The sequence below is a fragment of the Hippichthys cyanospilos genome, chromosome 7 (genome assembly GCF_059441005.1).
Source record: "Hippichthys cyanospilos isolate Australia breed blue-spotted pipefish chromosome 7, RoL_Hcya_1.0, whole genome shotgun sequence".
Classification (NCBI taxonomy): domain Eukaryota; kingdom Metazoa; phylum Chordata; class Actinopteri; order Syngnathiformes; family Syngnathidae; genus Hippichthys; species Hippichthys cyanospilos.
Genome location: NC_142375.1, coordinates 17803869 through 17821155, shown reverse-complemented (window position 1 = coordinate 17821155; position 17287 = coordinate 17803869). Strand labels below are relative to the sequence as shown.

Genomic DNA, 17287 nt, shown 5'->3' with positions numbered 1-17287 from the left:
TGATTGGGTGTGAGAATGGTTGTTTGTGCCCTGCGATTGGCAGGCAACCAGTTCAGGGTGTCCCCCACCTATTGCCCGAAGCCATCTGAGATGGCACCAGCAAGCCTGCGACCCTTGTGAGGATAAGTGGCTCTAGAAAATGGATGGATGGATTGATGAATTGTTGGTTAAAAACATTCTTCAACTATTTTAATAAATTGACATAATTACGACGCAACCCAAATAATTAATCAAAAAAGAATGTTTCATAATGTGGATACTTCAAATTATATATTGTTTGCCCAGATAACAGCTGTGTATTTTCAGTCACCTTCATGATGTGAATTTTCTTTTTAAGATTTGTAGTAACTTAATGTTCACAGCTGTGCATTGTCAAGTGTTGGTAATAATTTCTAACATTTCTTGGCCTCTATTATGCATTTGAGATCATTTGCACATGAAGATATTTCCACCTTTTGACAGGCACTGTACAATGGGGGAGAAGGTATCCTTTGATTAAAAGGAATTATATTATATTAGGTAAAAGTCAAATATTATTCTCTGTTTTCTTGTCTTTTCTCCCCAGGTCATCTCTGACTTGCCCTCATTGCCTTAAGCAGAGCAACACCTTTGACCCCTTTTTATGCATCTCCCTACCCATTCCTCTGCGACAAACCAGGTGATGTACGGCAAAACACAAGTTCCAAATCCGGCACCCACTGTTGAACTACTGTGAACACATAAACTAAAAACATATACATGTCATGCATTATAGGGATACCAATTGTAAAAGTTACTGTTTTTCGACCCGAAAACAGACAGGACACAGAGATGTAAAAGTAGAATGTATTATTTATATACAAATATCCAGGACGTTGAGGATCTAGAGAACAAAGATCCACATGATTAATTCAGTGTCACAAAATTTTCTACAATCATCTCTAATAAATATGTCCTTGTTTTGTGCCTCCTGCTGTCGGACCACAGTGGGACTAACGAATTGTGTTCACTCTGACAACCCTCGGTCCATTTCATTGCACACACAGTTAGCTCGCACACAGGCTGGTGTGAGTCTGTGCTCTTACTGCAGTAGTATTGAAGAAGAGACATGCTGAGACGCAGGTCTCCACAGTACAAGCAAACTAACATCAGGTCACCGATGTCCGTATCCTGCAGATAATGCCAATTATACAATTAAAAAAATAAATACTCGCTAAACTTTAGTACTTTTGGGTGGCTTTGGATTTCTCCGACTTCAAAGGCTTCACAAATAACAGACAAATACATACAATATTATCTCACTTGCTCAAAGCAACAACAAAGATGGCTTCTCCATTTCCTGTTGCTTTCTACTCTTTCGTTCTACACTCTCATCTTGTTTCTATTTCTCATATTGCTGTCTCTTCCGGCAGCATCCTACATTATTAAAACAACAACGCATAATTTAGTGGAGTTGACTTGAGTTGAGTTGAAGAGATGTGAAAATAATCCAATTAGATATAAACTCACACTCAGACAAATTAGATTATCCATGCTGGTGAAATTGGATTTTCTGCAACAGCGTCACAAATCAACTATTCCTTCCCCCTAAATTGCATGTTACATATCAAAAGATATTAAAATGTACAACAGGGCCCATTTTTCTAATTTTTTGGAGTCTTTTGTTTTTTTGGACTCAAGTGCCTTTGTTGTGCAAATTTCCGACTGCTGCAGGATTTATGTTGCTTGTGGTGTCCTCAAGGGCCGCTAAATCATTTCTCATTTCTTTACAGTATCAATATACAATATCATATTTACTCAAAAAAGGCCATTCCTCTAATAGATGCTATGCCCTAATTAGTCACAGGGGGCGTCAAACACCTCCCCTTTTTTAGTCCTGAAAAAGTTCATCTTTGGCTGTGTTTACATAGCCCTTTTAAAACCTGAATATTGGCAATGTTTGTTCTTTTTACCTTCCTGTAAAAAGGTCATCTGTTTGTACTCTGCTCATGCTCCAAACACAAGGAATCTGGGTTTGTTGGATACTAAACTACTTTTCGAGTTTTATGGTACAGATATTTCTAAACAGGAAATAAATTGTCATGCCTGTGGAACCCATGCCTCAGACCATGTGGTTGCCTCACCCCCTTCATGACGTCGTTCAATGATGACCGGCCACGAAACATCCATCCATCAATCCATCATCTTGACTGCTCATCTTCACAAGGTTCTCGGGTGCAGGCATTTTACTGGCATTAAAATGCAAAACAGTGCCTTTGCAGCCCTCTCACTAACACCCGCTCCTCTTATCAAATCGGTTCCTGCGGGAACACAGTATTCATAACAATAGTTCCACTCACCTACAGACGCTGAGAGAGTCTGACTGTGTGCTCCCAAACACATATTTTTGCCACTTTGGCGTTTTCAACAGAAAATGCTGTTTACTTGGCCGACTCCAGAAACAAAACAATACAAAAATAGATGAATAAGGTCAGCATGTATTTACTGGCAAGTCATGTTTATGTGATGGGGCGGGGCTACTCCTGAGCGCACAGAATAAGGAATGTTTAGGGTAGCTTCAATGAAGGGAAGTAACACTTTACAGTGTTTTGGGTGAGAAATCAACATTGTGAATCGCTTACATTCTCCAAAAGGTTGAACTCCCATGTTACAGCCCTTTTTAAATGGAGTTGCTGTCATCTCCGGGAATGTTAAAAGATTACCTATAGTCTAACTTGTTTACTTTTAAAAATCAATAATCAGGAAAGCAACTTACTTTTTCGAGATATCTGTGGCAACACTGGTGCTGGATCTTTAAAAAAAAATAAAAAATTCTATGCCAATAGAGCAAGTCTTCTCTGTTGACAGGCCAATGTGTGTGACGCTGGTATTCAGTACCAAGGGTCAGCGGTATCTCAGAGTTGGGCTTGCTGTGCCTCTCTTTGGTTCACTGTCCACTTTGAGAGCCATGGTAGCAGAGGAAGGAGGCATCTCTTCACACCAGGTAATTTTTTTATTTTTTACAGAACGTTTTGGTTGAATTCCAATTGTTTCACTGACTTTTCATTTGAGGGTTTACTGTTATTGAACTTGAGAGCTTTTGTAATTCAGAAATCCACATTTCAGAACTCCATTTCGCTCAAATTAAATGAAGAATTAAAATGTGATTATCTAGAAAGTCTCATCCCATCTGCTTTTCCAGGTGATCCTGGCCGAGTTGTACTCCACGGGATTCCAGCGTTCCTTCTCAGATGACGACGACCTGACAGCTATCGCTGACAGTGACGTCATCTACGCCTTTCAGGCGCCGCCTCTGCATGGTCGTGGAGGTTCTGCGCCACACTCAGGTACCCATGGTAACAGGATATGCGTGTCATCATCACCCCAGCCCATACTCATCTTCACGATCCAAATGCTCTCGTGTTGTGCCGCTCTCTTTTTGCCGTTTTGATTGACGAGCATTCCCACAGACACATTCAGATTCATGAAACGCCCACCTTGCCGTCTGTGTGTGTGCCGCCCGTTTTGCATACTTGTGCATTGTACTTCTTTATGCATGAAAGCGTCTCAGCTTCTTTGATTGCCTCGATGCCTCAAAGCCACCTGGTGTTTTGCGTCATTCAAAACTATTTTTATTTTTACGCTAGCTACTAATCACCCGAATGAAGGAAGACACATTTGAACAAAATTACATGACAAAAAGTTGTTGTTTTGTTTTTTTCTTGAGAGGAGGGGGGGGCGTTCAAACCTACCTTTTTAATTGAATCCTGGTACTCTGTGGTCGGGTAGATGTCCCTCGGGCCTTATATGAGAGAATATAGTCACGTACAACTCATCTTATACTAACAGGTTGAGCAGCATCTGCCAGCAAGGGAGTATGGTGGAATTAATTTGCCTTTAAGCACTTAAAGGCTTACAATATTGGCCGAAGGAGTCATTTCACACTGTATTTGTAAAGAAAACAAATCAAAATAAATCTTAAGAGATTGACTGCAGTGAAGTATAATGGCACTTCTTTCTAGAGAATTTTAATATGCTTGTAAAGACGTATTTTACAAATGTTGTACCAAGTTGATGACAAAACAACCTTCACGGTGCAGTTGTGTTTTTGCATCCTCATTTTAGGAAGTTAATAGAGATGCCACGCTCATTTTTGTATTAATAAGATGTAACTGCAATTGAAAAAACTCAAAGAGGATGTAAGAAGGCTGCATCTGGCTTCTTTCCTCTACTTAATCTTTTTCTTCACAGTCAGCAAGAGAGCTCAGGTGGTCTGTGCCCATTGATGCTTGTTTACAGTCATGACCTTTTGATTCATGCAGGTTTAAGCTCACAGCCCTCTGGGTATTTTTAGTCAGTGTGCACATTGTCAGTGACAGGGGTCACTCACGTATTGAAGCACATCATGCCAGAAGTCTCTCCTCCATCCAATGCTTAGGTTTTGGTTTCCATTTACCGGTACGTGTGGTTTTCAGACTTTAAAGTCCCAATTTCAAACCTTCATGTTTCAGGCAAGTCCCAAATTAATGTGGGGGGGAATACACTTGCATGCCCTCACAAATCCAAGCAAGTCAAGTTCTACAAGGATTACTTGATTTAAACAAGTCAAATGTCATACATAATTGCTCAGTCACAACATACAGTATATTGGAGTTATTAAATATTATTTACATGCTTGAAAATGAAATAAAGCCATGATTATCAAGTTAAGTCTTGCTTCTAAGTCTATAAGCCTATAAGTCTTTCCAAGTATTAAAATTGTGGGTCCTTTTGACTTGAGTCATTTGACTTCAGTCAAGTCATGTCATTCAACCCCCACCCCCTCTATGATGATAAAGTAAATAAAGAATATGCGCATAAATGGTGAGAAATGAACCAAAATCCTTCTTTCTGAGATGCAACACGCTGGTGCTTGTGATCCAGTGAGAGTGTCCTCATTCTCACCTCCTACAGGGGAGCAAAAGGAGGTGAGAATTGGCAGCAGTCTGGCAGGAGATTTGGTGCTCACCATTATTTATACTATATACTGTATATGTGTGTGTGTGTGTGTGTGTGTGTGTATATATATATATATATATATATATATATATATATATATATATATATATATATATATATATATATATATATATATATGCAGACACACACACACAGTGGACCCCCGGGTTACGGCGTCCCTGGCTAATGTTTTTTTCACGTCAGAAAGTTTTTTTCGTCCCTTCGTTACAACACTTTTTGCCGCTTTGCAACATCAACAACAGTTACAAAATTCAAACTTGCCGGTCGGTGTGCGTGCATATGACTCTGCTAGCGGCACCACGCTCATACAATAACATCACAAAACATCTGCAAAGATTTTTCTCAGCCTTTAAATGGCCTTATTAGGCTTCAGAATCATGGGGAAGACTGCTGACTTGACGATTGTGCAGAAAACCATCATTGGCAAACTTCAATTAAGGTCAATCATTTATACCGTTGGCGATTAATTTGACAATGGTACAGTTGTTGATTAGTGTCTGCACCATCAACATGCACACATATAGGAGTCTTCTTATTATACAGTTCCATCAACCATCATCCACAAATGTTTTCTCCTCTTCTCTTCTATCCTCAGGGTATCACCATAGCCTCCCCAATTCCCCGTACAGTTCTTCAGCTGTGAGATTGCCATCATCCGGCACAGTATCCACTGAGTACCTGAATCAGGGTGGCTCCTCCAACGTCCTGCTCCTCATTTGCAACACGTCCGGATATGGTCAGCAGGCTGTCAGGTGAGCTGCGGATTTTAGAAGCAACTTTTTTTAGTCTGTCATGATAACAGAGCATCAATATAGTGAGGTGTGAGCGCATTAACAAGCATGCGACTCTTATACTGCTCAGCAATAATTTAAAAGTTAATGACAAGCCCTTTGCACATCACTGAGCTAATCAAAATTAAATGGTTGTGTTCTAGAAAGCACTCAGTCATTTAAATTGGGCTCTATGTCTTTGAGTTCAAATGAAAAAAATAAAAACTGAATTACTGTATACAGTTATTTCAGTTTTATCCAAGACATAGATTATGATAGATTGTGTACAGTACACTTTACTGTGCAATTGCCCCTTCAGGCCCATTATTCCATTTTCTTTTTCGATTGTGGATGAAGGATTTAACTAGGTGTCACCTTCACTCACTCTGCTCACGGTAATTGTTTGCAGTTTGTGTGCTCATTCAGTGCACCGCGTCCCATTTTTCCTTGATAATGTTTACTGAATGCCGCATTGACTCTCCTGGCTGCTGCCTTTGCTTGTAGGGTCATGACATCAATAGCCAATCTGAGGTGTCGTTTAGGTTATAGGTTCACTGTTTTTTTCTTTATTTCTTTTGCTTGACATGAGTTCTATATTCCTCCAGGCAATTTTTATCAGCGTTTTTTTTTGGTCTGTTCTCATAAGGTTCGGACCACCATTCCTCATGCTGGAAGACAGGAGCATCTCTTGGGAGCAGCTGCAGCAGAGTATCCTCACCAAGCTCTATTATCTGATGCTGAACAGATCTCAAGCTCAGGTAAAAACCGTAAGCTCCCGTATATACTAGTCTACAACATTTACTGAACTCAGATAGCTAGTGTGATTGATTTTCAATTACAGTGGGCTCTTCGGTACTTTGAATCAAAATGGTGATCTTTGATTTGTTCGCATTAAAAAAAATACTGGAGTGGAATGATGTTGAGTTCAATTATGACATTATTTATGTTTAAATATTACTTAAAGCATTGATCTATAAAGGAAACACGTGTTGGACTTGACGCCCAAAGGACAGATACGGCCCATTGCATTATTGTATGTAACCTGCGAAAGCAAATTATATGCAGAAAAAATTAAAATAAATTTAAAACATTTAAAATAAAAAGAAAGAAATTGCCAAATATACAATCAGCATTCATTTTCATATTTCACATCAATTTCTTGCACAATGTCTTTCAATTTGCTTCCTCCATCTTTCGTCTTTATTACTTTTTATCCTTTCTTCAAGTGTTAAATTTGGTTTTAGCTTGACGCGTCCGTTTTTCCGGCAACATGCGGAGGGGAGTGCCAACCATGTTGTTTCTATGCTGTGGAGTCTATTTACTGCCACCGATAGTATGGGAGAATATTGTCGGACTGCGAGGGAAAGCCGCTCTGAGTTCAAAGTGCTGCAAAACGCGTGCCGGCACGTCAAGTATAAACCCAGCCATAATTTTGCTGCAGGCTTGTTTTTGCCGTAGTGAATTTCAGTGCAACGCAAATGCAGAAGAAAAAAAAAAAAAACAGTTCGCAAAATGCAACGGGCAGGTTTTAATTGTATGAGGAAGTAAGAAAGAGGGAAAAGCTTCAATGCATGGATTTTTTTTTTTCACAATGGGGGATTTTTTTGCACATGCAGGTTTCATTGTAGAGGGGTTTTACTGTGGAAATATAGTGTGACTTTCCAAATTAAAAGAACACATTTTCACATTTAAAATAAAATTATGCCAGCAGAGAAGGCCTTGCTGGCCTTGACAATCCACCACTGATGTACTGTACATAATATATTAACATCTTAATTTCAGATTTAATCAAGTGTGTGCAGCTCACAATGTTTTTTTATCTGTTGAAACCGGGTCAAAATGGCCCTTTGAATGTTAAAGGTTGCCGCCTCCTGTCGGAGACCTACGATTATGAAACTAGTTATCCATCAATTTTTTTGTGTATATGTAACATTATAATTAAACGTCATTGAAAGACTAAGCAAAAAAAAAAAAAAAAAAAACACTGTTTAATGACCCATTGTCGTTCATTATACAGTATTTTCACATTTAGAGTGTCAGATGGTGTTTGTTTTTTGTTTTTTTCATTTTTCAATTTTATAACTGAATCAACAAACAAAAGTCCTGAGCCATAATTTACCACACACTGAGTGAATTATTGCACTGTTGACTTGTGAGGCCTTCTAATTCCTGGCATGTGGTCACAGTGACTAATAGCTTGTCATTAAGCTCTTTTTTTAAGGTTTTCCAACTGAATTTAATGCATTATGCGTTCTATTCTTCTAAGATAAACAAAATGTCAAATTGTGTCCAAGCACATCATATGACTAAACTTAACTGAGACCAAATTTAAATAAATATATGTATTTATATGTCACCATTTGTTAAAAACAGCGTAACAGTTGTGGCTTTCGGCTTGTCCTTAGAGCAGTTTCTAAATTTACTTTTAGGATTGAAACTGTAAAGAATACCAGTTAACTCCGACAGAGCTTTGTTTATAAAACTGCAGAGTAGCAGGTGCTGGTATATTGTGATAATTAAATAATGCCGCGTCATATGCACAAGCCAATAACCTTTGGCATGATGAAAAATTTGCTGGTTCTTACATTTTCCACCAGTTTAAATAATCTGAGCTACTTTTTTTACTGAATTATTTGCTGTCGACAAAATCTTTTGCCTTACTTTGTCCTCTTTATGAAAACATCCACACTTGGTTCATTGGTTGCTTACAGTGATACAAACGATGAGAAAGCTCGTCTTGTTGCGGTTGGGGCGGGTTGAGGGCTGGGGGGTGCTTTAATCACGTTGCCATCCAGCAGAACTGTTGAACTTGGTTTTACAGTGACGAATTATTGTAGTATTTTGACTGCCATGGCTTCCTCTCATTTATAAGGTCTTGTGGCACCATCTAGAGGTTTCTTTTGGTGTTACGACTTCAGTTTTTTGTTGTTTTTTTTTGCCTTTCAGAATTCACAACACAGAATAAAATGCTAGATCTGATGAGTGTCGTGAAGTAAAATTATAAGATGATCCCCAAATTCCTCCCTAAATACTATGAGAAAATAAGTCGCATTCCTCCTCCTTTTTTTTCTTTCATCTGAAAAGTTTTTAAATGTTTTTAAATGTCCATTTTGTTTGAACAATGGTTCAAACTTTTACCAAATCCTTTTAAACAAAAGACCGTGCTTGCCTTTTAAAACTATGGTCTCCGGCTGCCGTGCAGCCTACAGAAACCAGGCAAAAGGCCATTTGGTCCCTCTGTGATCACTGGTGTCTGAAATGAGTTTTATTTTAAGAGTCAGGCGCAACAGTCTGTTGAAAAGCTCAATTCAGTCATACCAGAAAAAAGATAGATAAAAGACAATAATGGCAGGACATTTATTTCTGTCTTGTTTTCTGTTTGGTCTTGTGTTGTTGTACTTAGACAAGCATAAAATAATGCACTCACCTTCTGTGCTTTGTTATGGAGCGAAAGAGACAACGTAAAAACAGCATTGTGCTGACTGTTTAAATGAATGTTATGCTCCACAGGTGAGAAGATCATATGTGATCATATGCATCATATGTGCTATCAAAGGATGCACATATGATTCAGCAAAACGAAATTTGTGCTTAAATTTGTTCAACTTGCAATCTATTGACATCTGTTGGGGAGGTGATGGTGTCTGGCTCGTTAAGGGTGTACGTAAACCAGGTACAGGACAGTGCATCGGTTAGAATACAAGTAACGGGTGTTGGTTGAGAGACTCTTTACTCAGGTTTGGGGAGGGCAGTTTACAGAGGATGTTTAAGTGATGGCAGATTATACAACCACAGAGTCTGAAATATCAAAATAACAATCAGTATAGGTATAGTATTTAATTTATACATACAAATAAAGGAATAACATTAAAGCAGTAACATGCAGCCAAATCACTATAAATTAAATGCAATATACAGAAATGCCACTCACTTAAATGGGTGGAAAACACACCAACCTTTAGTAGTGATCTTATACTTGTACCCCCAATGAAGGTCTGCTTGACTACAGTGAAATATATGGTTTGTGAGGACCTCTAGCGGCCAACAAAAATAGCACAAATCTCAATGTTACAAAAAGTGAACTGCAATTCTCTTCTCAACTGAAAATAAAGACGCAAAATGGACATAAAAGTGTCAACCACATACAAATACAACAAACGTTTTGTTCATGAGCTCTGCACATGAAGCGTATTCAGCAATGACTATGACCAAACGAGCAAACAACCATGCGGCGGACATTCTTTGAACTGACCTTTTGCACACGCAAACACGCCGTCACATTACACAGAAGCCACGGCGATTAAATTCGAGGCGTGGTAATGCAAAGAACTGCACACACACAACATTTTTGAGCCTTTTATACACTTATTTACTGTAACAAACTGACATTCACCACAAGTTCAACTTCAACTCAAAAACTGTGCTAATCTCAATTCCATGCTGATGCAACAGTGCCATATACTGGCATCTGTTTGTCAATAGTTATGAAAAATCTTGGATTTCACAGACAAACTGGGCCAGGCCCACTTTTTTGCTTACAAGTTAGAAAATGTATTAGTTGAAATGTTTCTTTGCAGTGAATGGATTAATAGATAATTCCTCCAATAGTTGTAAACAAACTTTAAATGGCATTTGTGGACTTAACAGTCAGCGGTGGTTTGAGGCACCAATAGATGCAAGATGTCTCGATATATATCAGCTGTACTGTTCAATTGCAGAACACGAGGGTGCTGTTTAAGATCAGAGTGGTGGGAGGATCGGCATCCTATAGCTACCTTTCACCTCAGGACAGCAGACCGCTGCATCACCCTGCTGTTGACAGGTAGGAGTCAAGCCAGTTGTATACTGTTTACCAGAAATGGGCAACTTACATTTACAGTATTTGTTGGTCCCAGTTGTGAGTGCCCCGCCACTCTTCTGTTATCTATTGGTTCGTTTGCCATTTTTTTCAAGCCGAAGACTAATCGTCGGTCCGGCAGACAATTAATCTACTCACCTGTGGTAATAATTTACCACACAGGATAACTAAACCTATGATTATATTTAAAACATACTGTTGGTCGTTAAGAACGCATTCATTTGCAAGGGTCTGAAATGTATAAACGTTTAATTTATTCCTTTTTAATGAGAAAACCAGTTTAAATCGTACACATTGTCCCTTTTAAGCTGGAAAGGACGGGGAGCGGTCCGGTATTTGGCCATGGCATTTTGTGCCGTGACTACAACACCCCTCCTGAGAGACGTTACGATAGACACACAAATACACACAGAAAATGCACTAATGGACGTTTGTAACGTATTCTTTTCAATCGCATTTTTTCCAATGGTATTTTTTTTTTAAATTCACAAAGGGATACCTATTCCCAAGTACACTCGCAGACGTAACATTGCCCATGACCTTGTTGAATTTTCAGTTGTTCGCTTCTCTTGAGGGTTTACATGAGCAGCTGTTCTACAAGTAGAAATGTCTTGATATTAGAAAAGGTCAGAAGAAAATGTTGTAGTCTGGATGGAGCACTAATATGACAAATGTGAACTTTCTTAGAACTTTCTTCTATTTATTAGAAGCAAAGTAAGGCCAGATGACACTTGCAATGCACGACACAAAAACTATGGACGAGATAGGTTCAACAGAATAGAAACTAACCCCACTACATTTGGAATGGAACTGACAACAGGAACACATGGGGATCCGGCCTGCTTTGAGCCTTCAGCTAAGGCTGCTGTTGGAGAATAGTGGTTGCTGGACCATGTAGAGCATCCTCAAATAAATAACATGCCTTCTCATGTCACAAGGCAAATCTCAAATTGTTGAGCATTAGAAAAATGTCTGATGCATCCAGCTTAGTGTTGAATCTGATCTATGGCTGTTCTGAAGTGCATTTGCAGTATGTGAATGAATTTAATAACTTTGTTGTTTTATATGTGAAAATAATGGGGCACCAGCCACCTAAACATGCCATCTTCCAAAAATAATTAAAAGTGTACAACTTTATTCAATTCTAGCCATTTTCAAACCTTCCTTTACACCAATGCGTCTCAATTATTTTTTGCAAAGCACCCCCCTGAGGAAAGAGAAACCATTTTGCCCCCCCTCCCCACTTGCTGCAGTGACTGTAAATAAGGTTATTTAAAAGAATACTATTTGTATACTTACACATTTTTTAAACATTGTGACTCACAATAAATAAAAAATGTGTAATTATACAATTTTTTCTTTTTTCACATTAAAAAAAAGCAACATAAATAAAGGTTCAACTAAAAAACAGCCTGTTCCTTGCGGTCATCCCCTGGCATCGCCTCGCGCCGCCCCAGGGGGGCCTGCCTCACTGTTTGAGTAGAACCGCTTTACACTAACACGTAAAGAGGGAAAAAAAAGGTCAAGCTACCCAGGCTTGAATGACTGGACTCTTAAAAGATTGCTTGAGTGAAGCGCATAGAAAAGTAAAGAAAGAAAAGAAGATAGGTAGTTTTGCATCTTTCCATAAAAGATGATCAATGTTTTTTGACACACATGGGTGCGATCCGATTCAAGTAAAGTTTATTTAATGAGGGACAGTTTGTTCAATAGTAAAGGATTAAAATTAAACTTTACATGGCTCTGACCCCTGTTGTTTACAGACATTAATAGAACGGCATCAGAATTTGCTAAGAAAGCCTACTAGTGACTCCTGGCTGTGTAAATTACAATAGGTAGGAGTCATATTTATTTGATCCACATAAATTGCTGCTCTGCAGTAAACATAAAATAACTATTTGAGGCAAATGAAAGACAACTTTCTAAAGAGGTTTCACTGCAGACTATCTTCTGCTGAGACTTGAAAGCAGGTGCAGAATATCAATGTCATAAGTAGCACACCTTTGGTGTTGAGTATAATTGCACAAGTCTCAGTGCAAAGTTACTTCAGCATGATAATCATCAGCTTGTTCAAAGCGGCTCCGAAGGATTTACGACGAATCTTTGTCACTGAGCTGCAGGAAAGGTCACACTTTTCGAGGGTGCTTAGACTGAATGTCAGTATTTGCAAGTTTTTTTTTTCCCTCTCTCTTTTGACATTGAGGCACAAAAAGACATTCTTAAGTGAACATAACAGCAGGGGGTTTACTTACAAAGAGAATTCAATGTGTCGCAGTCAAAGAACAGAAGGAGATACCTCTTTGGACTGCCAATTTTGGAGGCATAGTGCATGCGAGAGGCACTCTCAGACAAGTTCAGGGGGAGTAAGTGGCTTCTTAAATGAATCTTCAGGCTCTATGTTGCCCAGACAGCCCTCGCTAGTTGACATTTAACTAAACATACGGGAGTGTGGCATCACTTTGACAGCTGAATTCGCCCTTTATGTATTTATTTATTTTTTACATAACCATGTTTGTGTGCTTTAACAATTTAATCAACCTGTCAAGGATATTAAATCCCTTGAAGTTTTTGTATAAGTATATTGCATACACACTACTTCCACAACTACACACTACTTTGGAATGACATTTATCATTGCAGGAGAAAAGGCAAAGTAAAGTACTCTTGAAAAAAAATGCAATCAGAAATTATTTAGCGATAATGATGCGTATCGTCCTCCATCTTTCTCCCTAGTACAGTACATTTATTTGTTGACCTTTCAGCAGAGAAACCTTGCTACAAACAACACACTACATGGATACACTGATTATCTTGCAAATTTTAAGGACCTATTTTTTTGCTCAGGCACAAAAGCGATGCATAAAAGCGTGTTTAATCAGCATACAGAAAGCATAAATTTGGAGATTAAAATAGGATTAACAGGATTCGAAAACAACACTTTGACTATCACTGTAATCAATTGATCACAATTAATCTGTTGACATTCCTATTTTTTTGTGCCTTTTATGGCATAATCCCCCCTGAAATTTGCATTGAATTCCAAATACTAAGACATATGGGTCATTTTGACTTGATGCTATTTGTACCGTGTTTCCATTTTAGAGCACTGAAATTCTGTGGCCCCGGGGGTCCTCCGCATGTGAAGGTTGTCATCGAGTGGGAGCACAAGCTTAAAGAGTGGTAAGCAGCATAACCTTAAAGTAGAGTGGGATGTACAAACACCATAGCAAGTGTCCGCCTACGTTTGTCACTGTTTTTTTTTTTTTTTGTCTGCCTGTGAGCAAATTAAAATTGCAAGCGTGACAACAACACCTGTGCGCTCCAGTCTGTTTGGCAGTATCCAGGAGGAAGTTGTTCAAGATGCTGAAAGTGTCAGGCACCAGCAACAGCAGCATCTTCAGCAACATAGCTGCACTCTTGACCAGTGTTTCCAGTTGTATACCAAAGAAGAGCAGGTGAGCTCAAACCTAAACAACATTCTTCATTTTAACTGCTTTTGCTTCTTGCTGAAAGCAAGAAGCTTGTTGCTCTGACTGGTTATGCCTACGTCTTGCTTTTGCCTTTCACTCTTTTGTAACAGAAAAGTAGATTCAGGTAGATAATGGGGGCGTCGAGCAGGTCTGCTGTGTGGGAGTAAAATAATCACATTTGGCTACTTATACCAGTGATTAAGCATTAATGTGCTGCCACAAAAAACTGCAAACCCATGCTTTATTATTCTTGTAAGACAGCCAATGGGATAACCACACACTAAAACAAATGTACGTATATATTAAGTATTATTTTTCTTTACCAGTATTTAAATCATTAAAACAAATGTAAATCTAGAGAATGTACTTTCTGGAGAAATTGCGTGTGAAAGCTGAAAAGCTAGGAAAAAAAGAGCAGCAACAGCATATGGAGTGATGTGGAATGGCTTTATTGTTGTGTTTTGATATGGAATCACATTGAATGACCTTGAGTGAACTGAATATGGTGAAGTTGGAATGGTCTGAAGTGGTCAATATCTGTGGTCAGTATGTTCTTTAGAAAATGTGAGTTTTATCTACATCATAAATTAAATTTCGTGATTGGTTTGAAGATCGTGGTTGGAATGGCTTGAATTGGCCAAGTAATGTTAAGAGATAAGTGAAAAATGTCAAATATGTCCCACTATCACGAAAATCGAGAAATTAATAAGGGACTCGTGTGGGCAATATGGAACTCGTGTGGCAAAGTGCTACCTCTGTATTCCTGCCACATCAGTGCTATCTGAAAGCATATTTTCAACTGCTGGGGACATACTGATATAGTCAAGGGTATGCAAAAAAATTAAAAAATGTGGATGTGCTTCTTTCGATTTAATGTGTGCTTATAGATGTCAATGATGTGTGGCTTCTGAAAAAGAATAGAATTTGTCTATTCTCATAATGTCCTTGTTTTTTTTTCTCAATCATTGTTAATATAAATGCCATAGATGTTTTTTCTACAAATATTGCCCAATATATTGCGATAAGAATCGCAACACGCATCTACCATATCGTAATATATCGCAATAAACTTTTAAGACAATACCTAGTACTAGTATTCAGTATCCCATCACACATAAATCCATCACAACTTTCAACTCGTTTTCAATTTCTTATGGCTATAGAAGCAAAACTGAAACATTGCATGTAGCAAACATGTTGTCATTGCAGAGCAACTCATGTTTAGTATGATTTATGTTTGCAAACTGCCTGTTAGTAAACGCTGTCTTGCAAGAAAAGATGTCTTTTTCTTCTTTCAAGGACTTCTTTTTATAATACATGTATTTAACAGTTATATCATTGCTGCTGGTTTAGTGTTTCTTGTAATATGACATTTTGAGACATGAACAACACTCTTTGAAGTGATGAAGATTTAAGAGCAACATTACCATAAAATAGAGCATAATAAGCTTCATTATGCAAACTGTACAGCACTGGAAGCAGCGACTGCATTACCATCTGGCGCTGAAATGATTATGGATCATCAGAATTTGGCCTTTCTTTACTCTTTATTGAAAGGTTTTAATTAAGTAGCACAACCTCCCAAGGGCATACAACAAAAGCAACAGTTATAGTTCGGAGCTTCTACAACAGCTCCACGATGGTTCTTTTGTTCATCTATTTTGGCTTTTTAGTTCTGAGTCAGTCACATCCACATCAACATTATTTCTTTGTGGCAGAGGTGGCCAAGTTCGGTCCTCAAGAGCCACGATCCAGCCTGTTTTCATTCAACGAACACACCCGATTCAAATGATTAGCTCATCAGCATGCTTTGCAGAATCCTAATAACAACGCTGATTAAACCAAACACATTGAAAACTGGCTAGATCTTGAGGACCGATCTTTGGGAAAAGAAGTAAACCTGGTTATCCTTGAAATGAAAATAGGTTAAGGTCTCTATTGCTACCTCTATTCATTCCTCTGCTCTGGAGCACAGTGCAGAAAATCTGATTTGACCATGTGCACTTGTTTCTGCAAAAGAAAGCTCCATTGCACTGGACGATGTGCCCTAAATGGGTATTTGCTTCCCACACAGCAAAATCTGCATGCCCGTTATGAATCTATTATCTAATTCATGGGCCCTAGTTATCCCTGTAGATACGATTAAAATTACAAGTGGTGGAGTGCTGACAGCAAAGCTGTTTGGACCAAATACTTTGCCCTCCAGTCACTTTTCAGGAACTAATGATGTGTCTCTACATGACCTCTATGACCAGTTTTCTCTGCAGGGAGCATATCTGTCCTTGATGACAGATTTCTGTCCAAACAGCAGTGTGCTGCTTGTCAGATACTTTCCCATCCAAAAGTATCAGAATGTCAATGTTTTTGTTGTATACACTCTAAAAACAGATGTCAAACATAACCCAGTTATGGCTCGAAACAGAACTGACCGCACTTGATAGAGTCGATTCGACCCACCCTCTTGAGTTATTCATTTTAATCTAAAAACCTTGGATAAAATAAATCACCCATACAACAAATGTACAACAGATTTTTTTTTTAAGGTGTTTAAAGGTGTTTAAAGATTCGTCATTTTGCACAACTTTCTGGGTGAAACGAATGGCCCAAAAAGTTGGGGCTTATGAATAACTCACAAAACAACTTTTTTTGGTTACTACATATGCAATAACCCAATTTTTTTAGGTTTATTTCATGGGTTATTCTTTTCCCACAATTTTTTGGGGGAAATGACTAACCAAATTTTTGGGTCAAATGAATAACCCACAAAACTTAATCTTTGGGTTTACTGTGTACAAAATAAACAAACTTTTTTGTTGTTGCTTTTATGTTGTTTTGTTGTTGTTTTTATGGATTAGAAAGCTCTGAATGTGGGTCCACTCTAAAAATGGTTTGGGTCAAAAAATAAATTAATTTGGGCCAAAAAAGGCCCACTACTTGGAATGATTTGACCTAACAGTAAAGGTTAACCCAATTTTGGGGGCTTCTTCTGTAAAAAACAACCATATTGTATTGATAGTTTTGTGCAAAACAAACCAGAATGTTGAATCGGAGTTATGATGACCGATCGTTTTGGTTTAGTTAGCCTATTGGTTATTGCCACAATTGAATAGTTATAGTTCTCAATATATGAATTGTAACAGTCATCCAATGAGGCTGTCGGTTGTGAATTAGCTTGACTTCAGCACGCCATAAGTGATGGTTTCAGCCCCACT

At 38.4% G+C, this 17287-nt stretch overlaps 1 protein-coding gene across 1 annotated transcript in view; it reads left to right on the top strand.

Moving 5' to 3' along the window:
- Positions 1 to 17287, top strand: part of usp43a (ubiquitin specific peptidase 43a) — a 67160-nt gene that overhangs the window by 34257 nt on the left and 15616 nt on the right. The window contains exons 4-11 of the mRNA XM_088420249.1: positions 566 to 658; positions 2827 to 2962; positions 3161 to 3305; positions 5573 to 5729; positions 6394 to 6505; positions 10466 to 10569; positions 13708 to 13785; positions 13931 to 14060. Of these exons, the coding sequence (XP_088276375.1) occupies positions 566 to 658; positions 2827 to 2962; positions 3161 to 3305; positions 5573 to 5729; positions 6394 to 6505; positions 10466 to 10569; positions 13708 to 13785; positions 13931 to 14060 (955 nt within the window). The remainder of the gene's footprint in view (positions 1 to 565; positions 659 to 2826; positions 2963 to 3160; positions 3306 to 5572; positions 5730 to 6393; positions 6506 to 10465; positions 10570 to 13707; positions 13786 to 13930; positions 14061 to 17287) is intronic.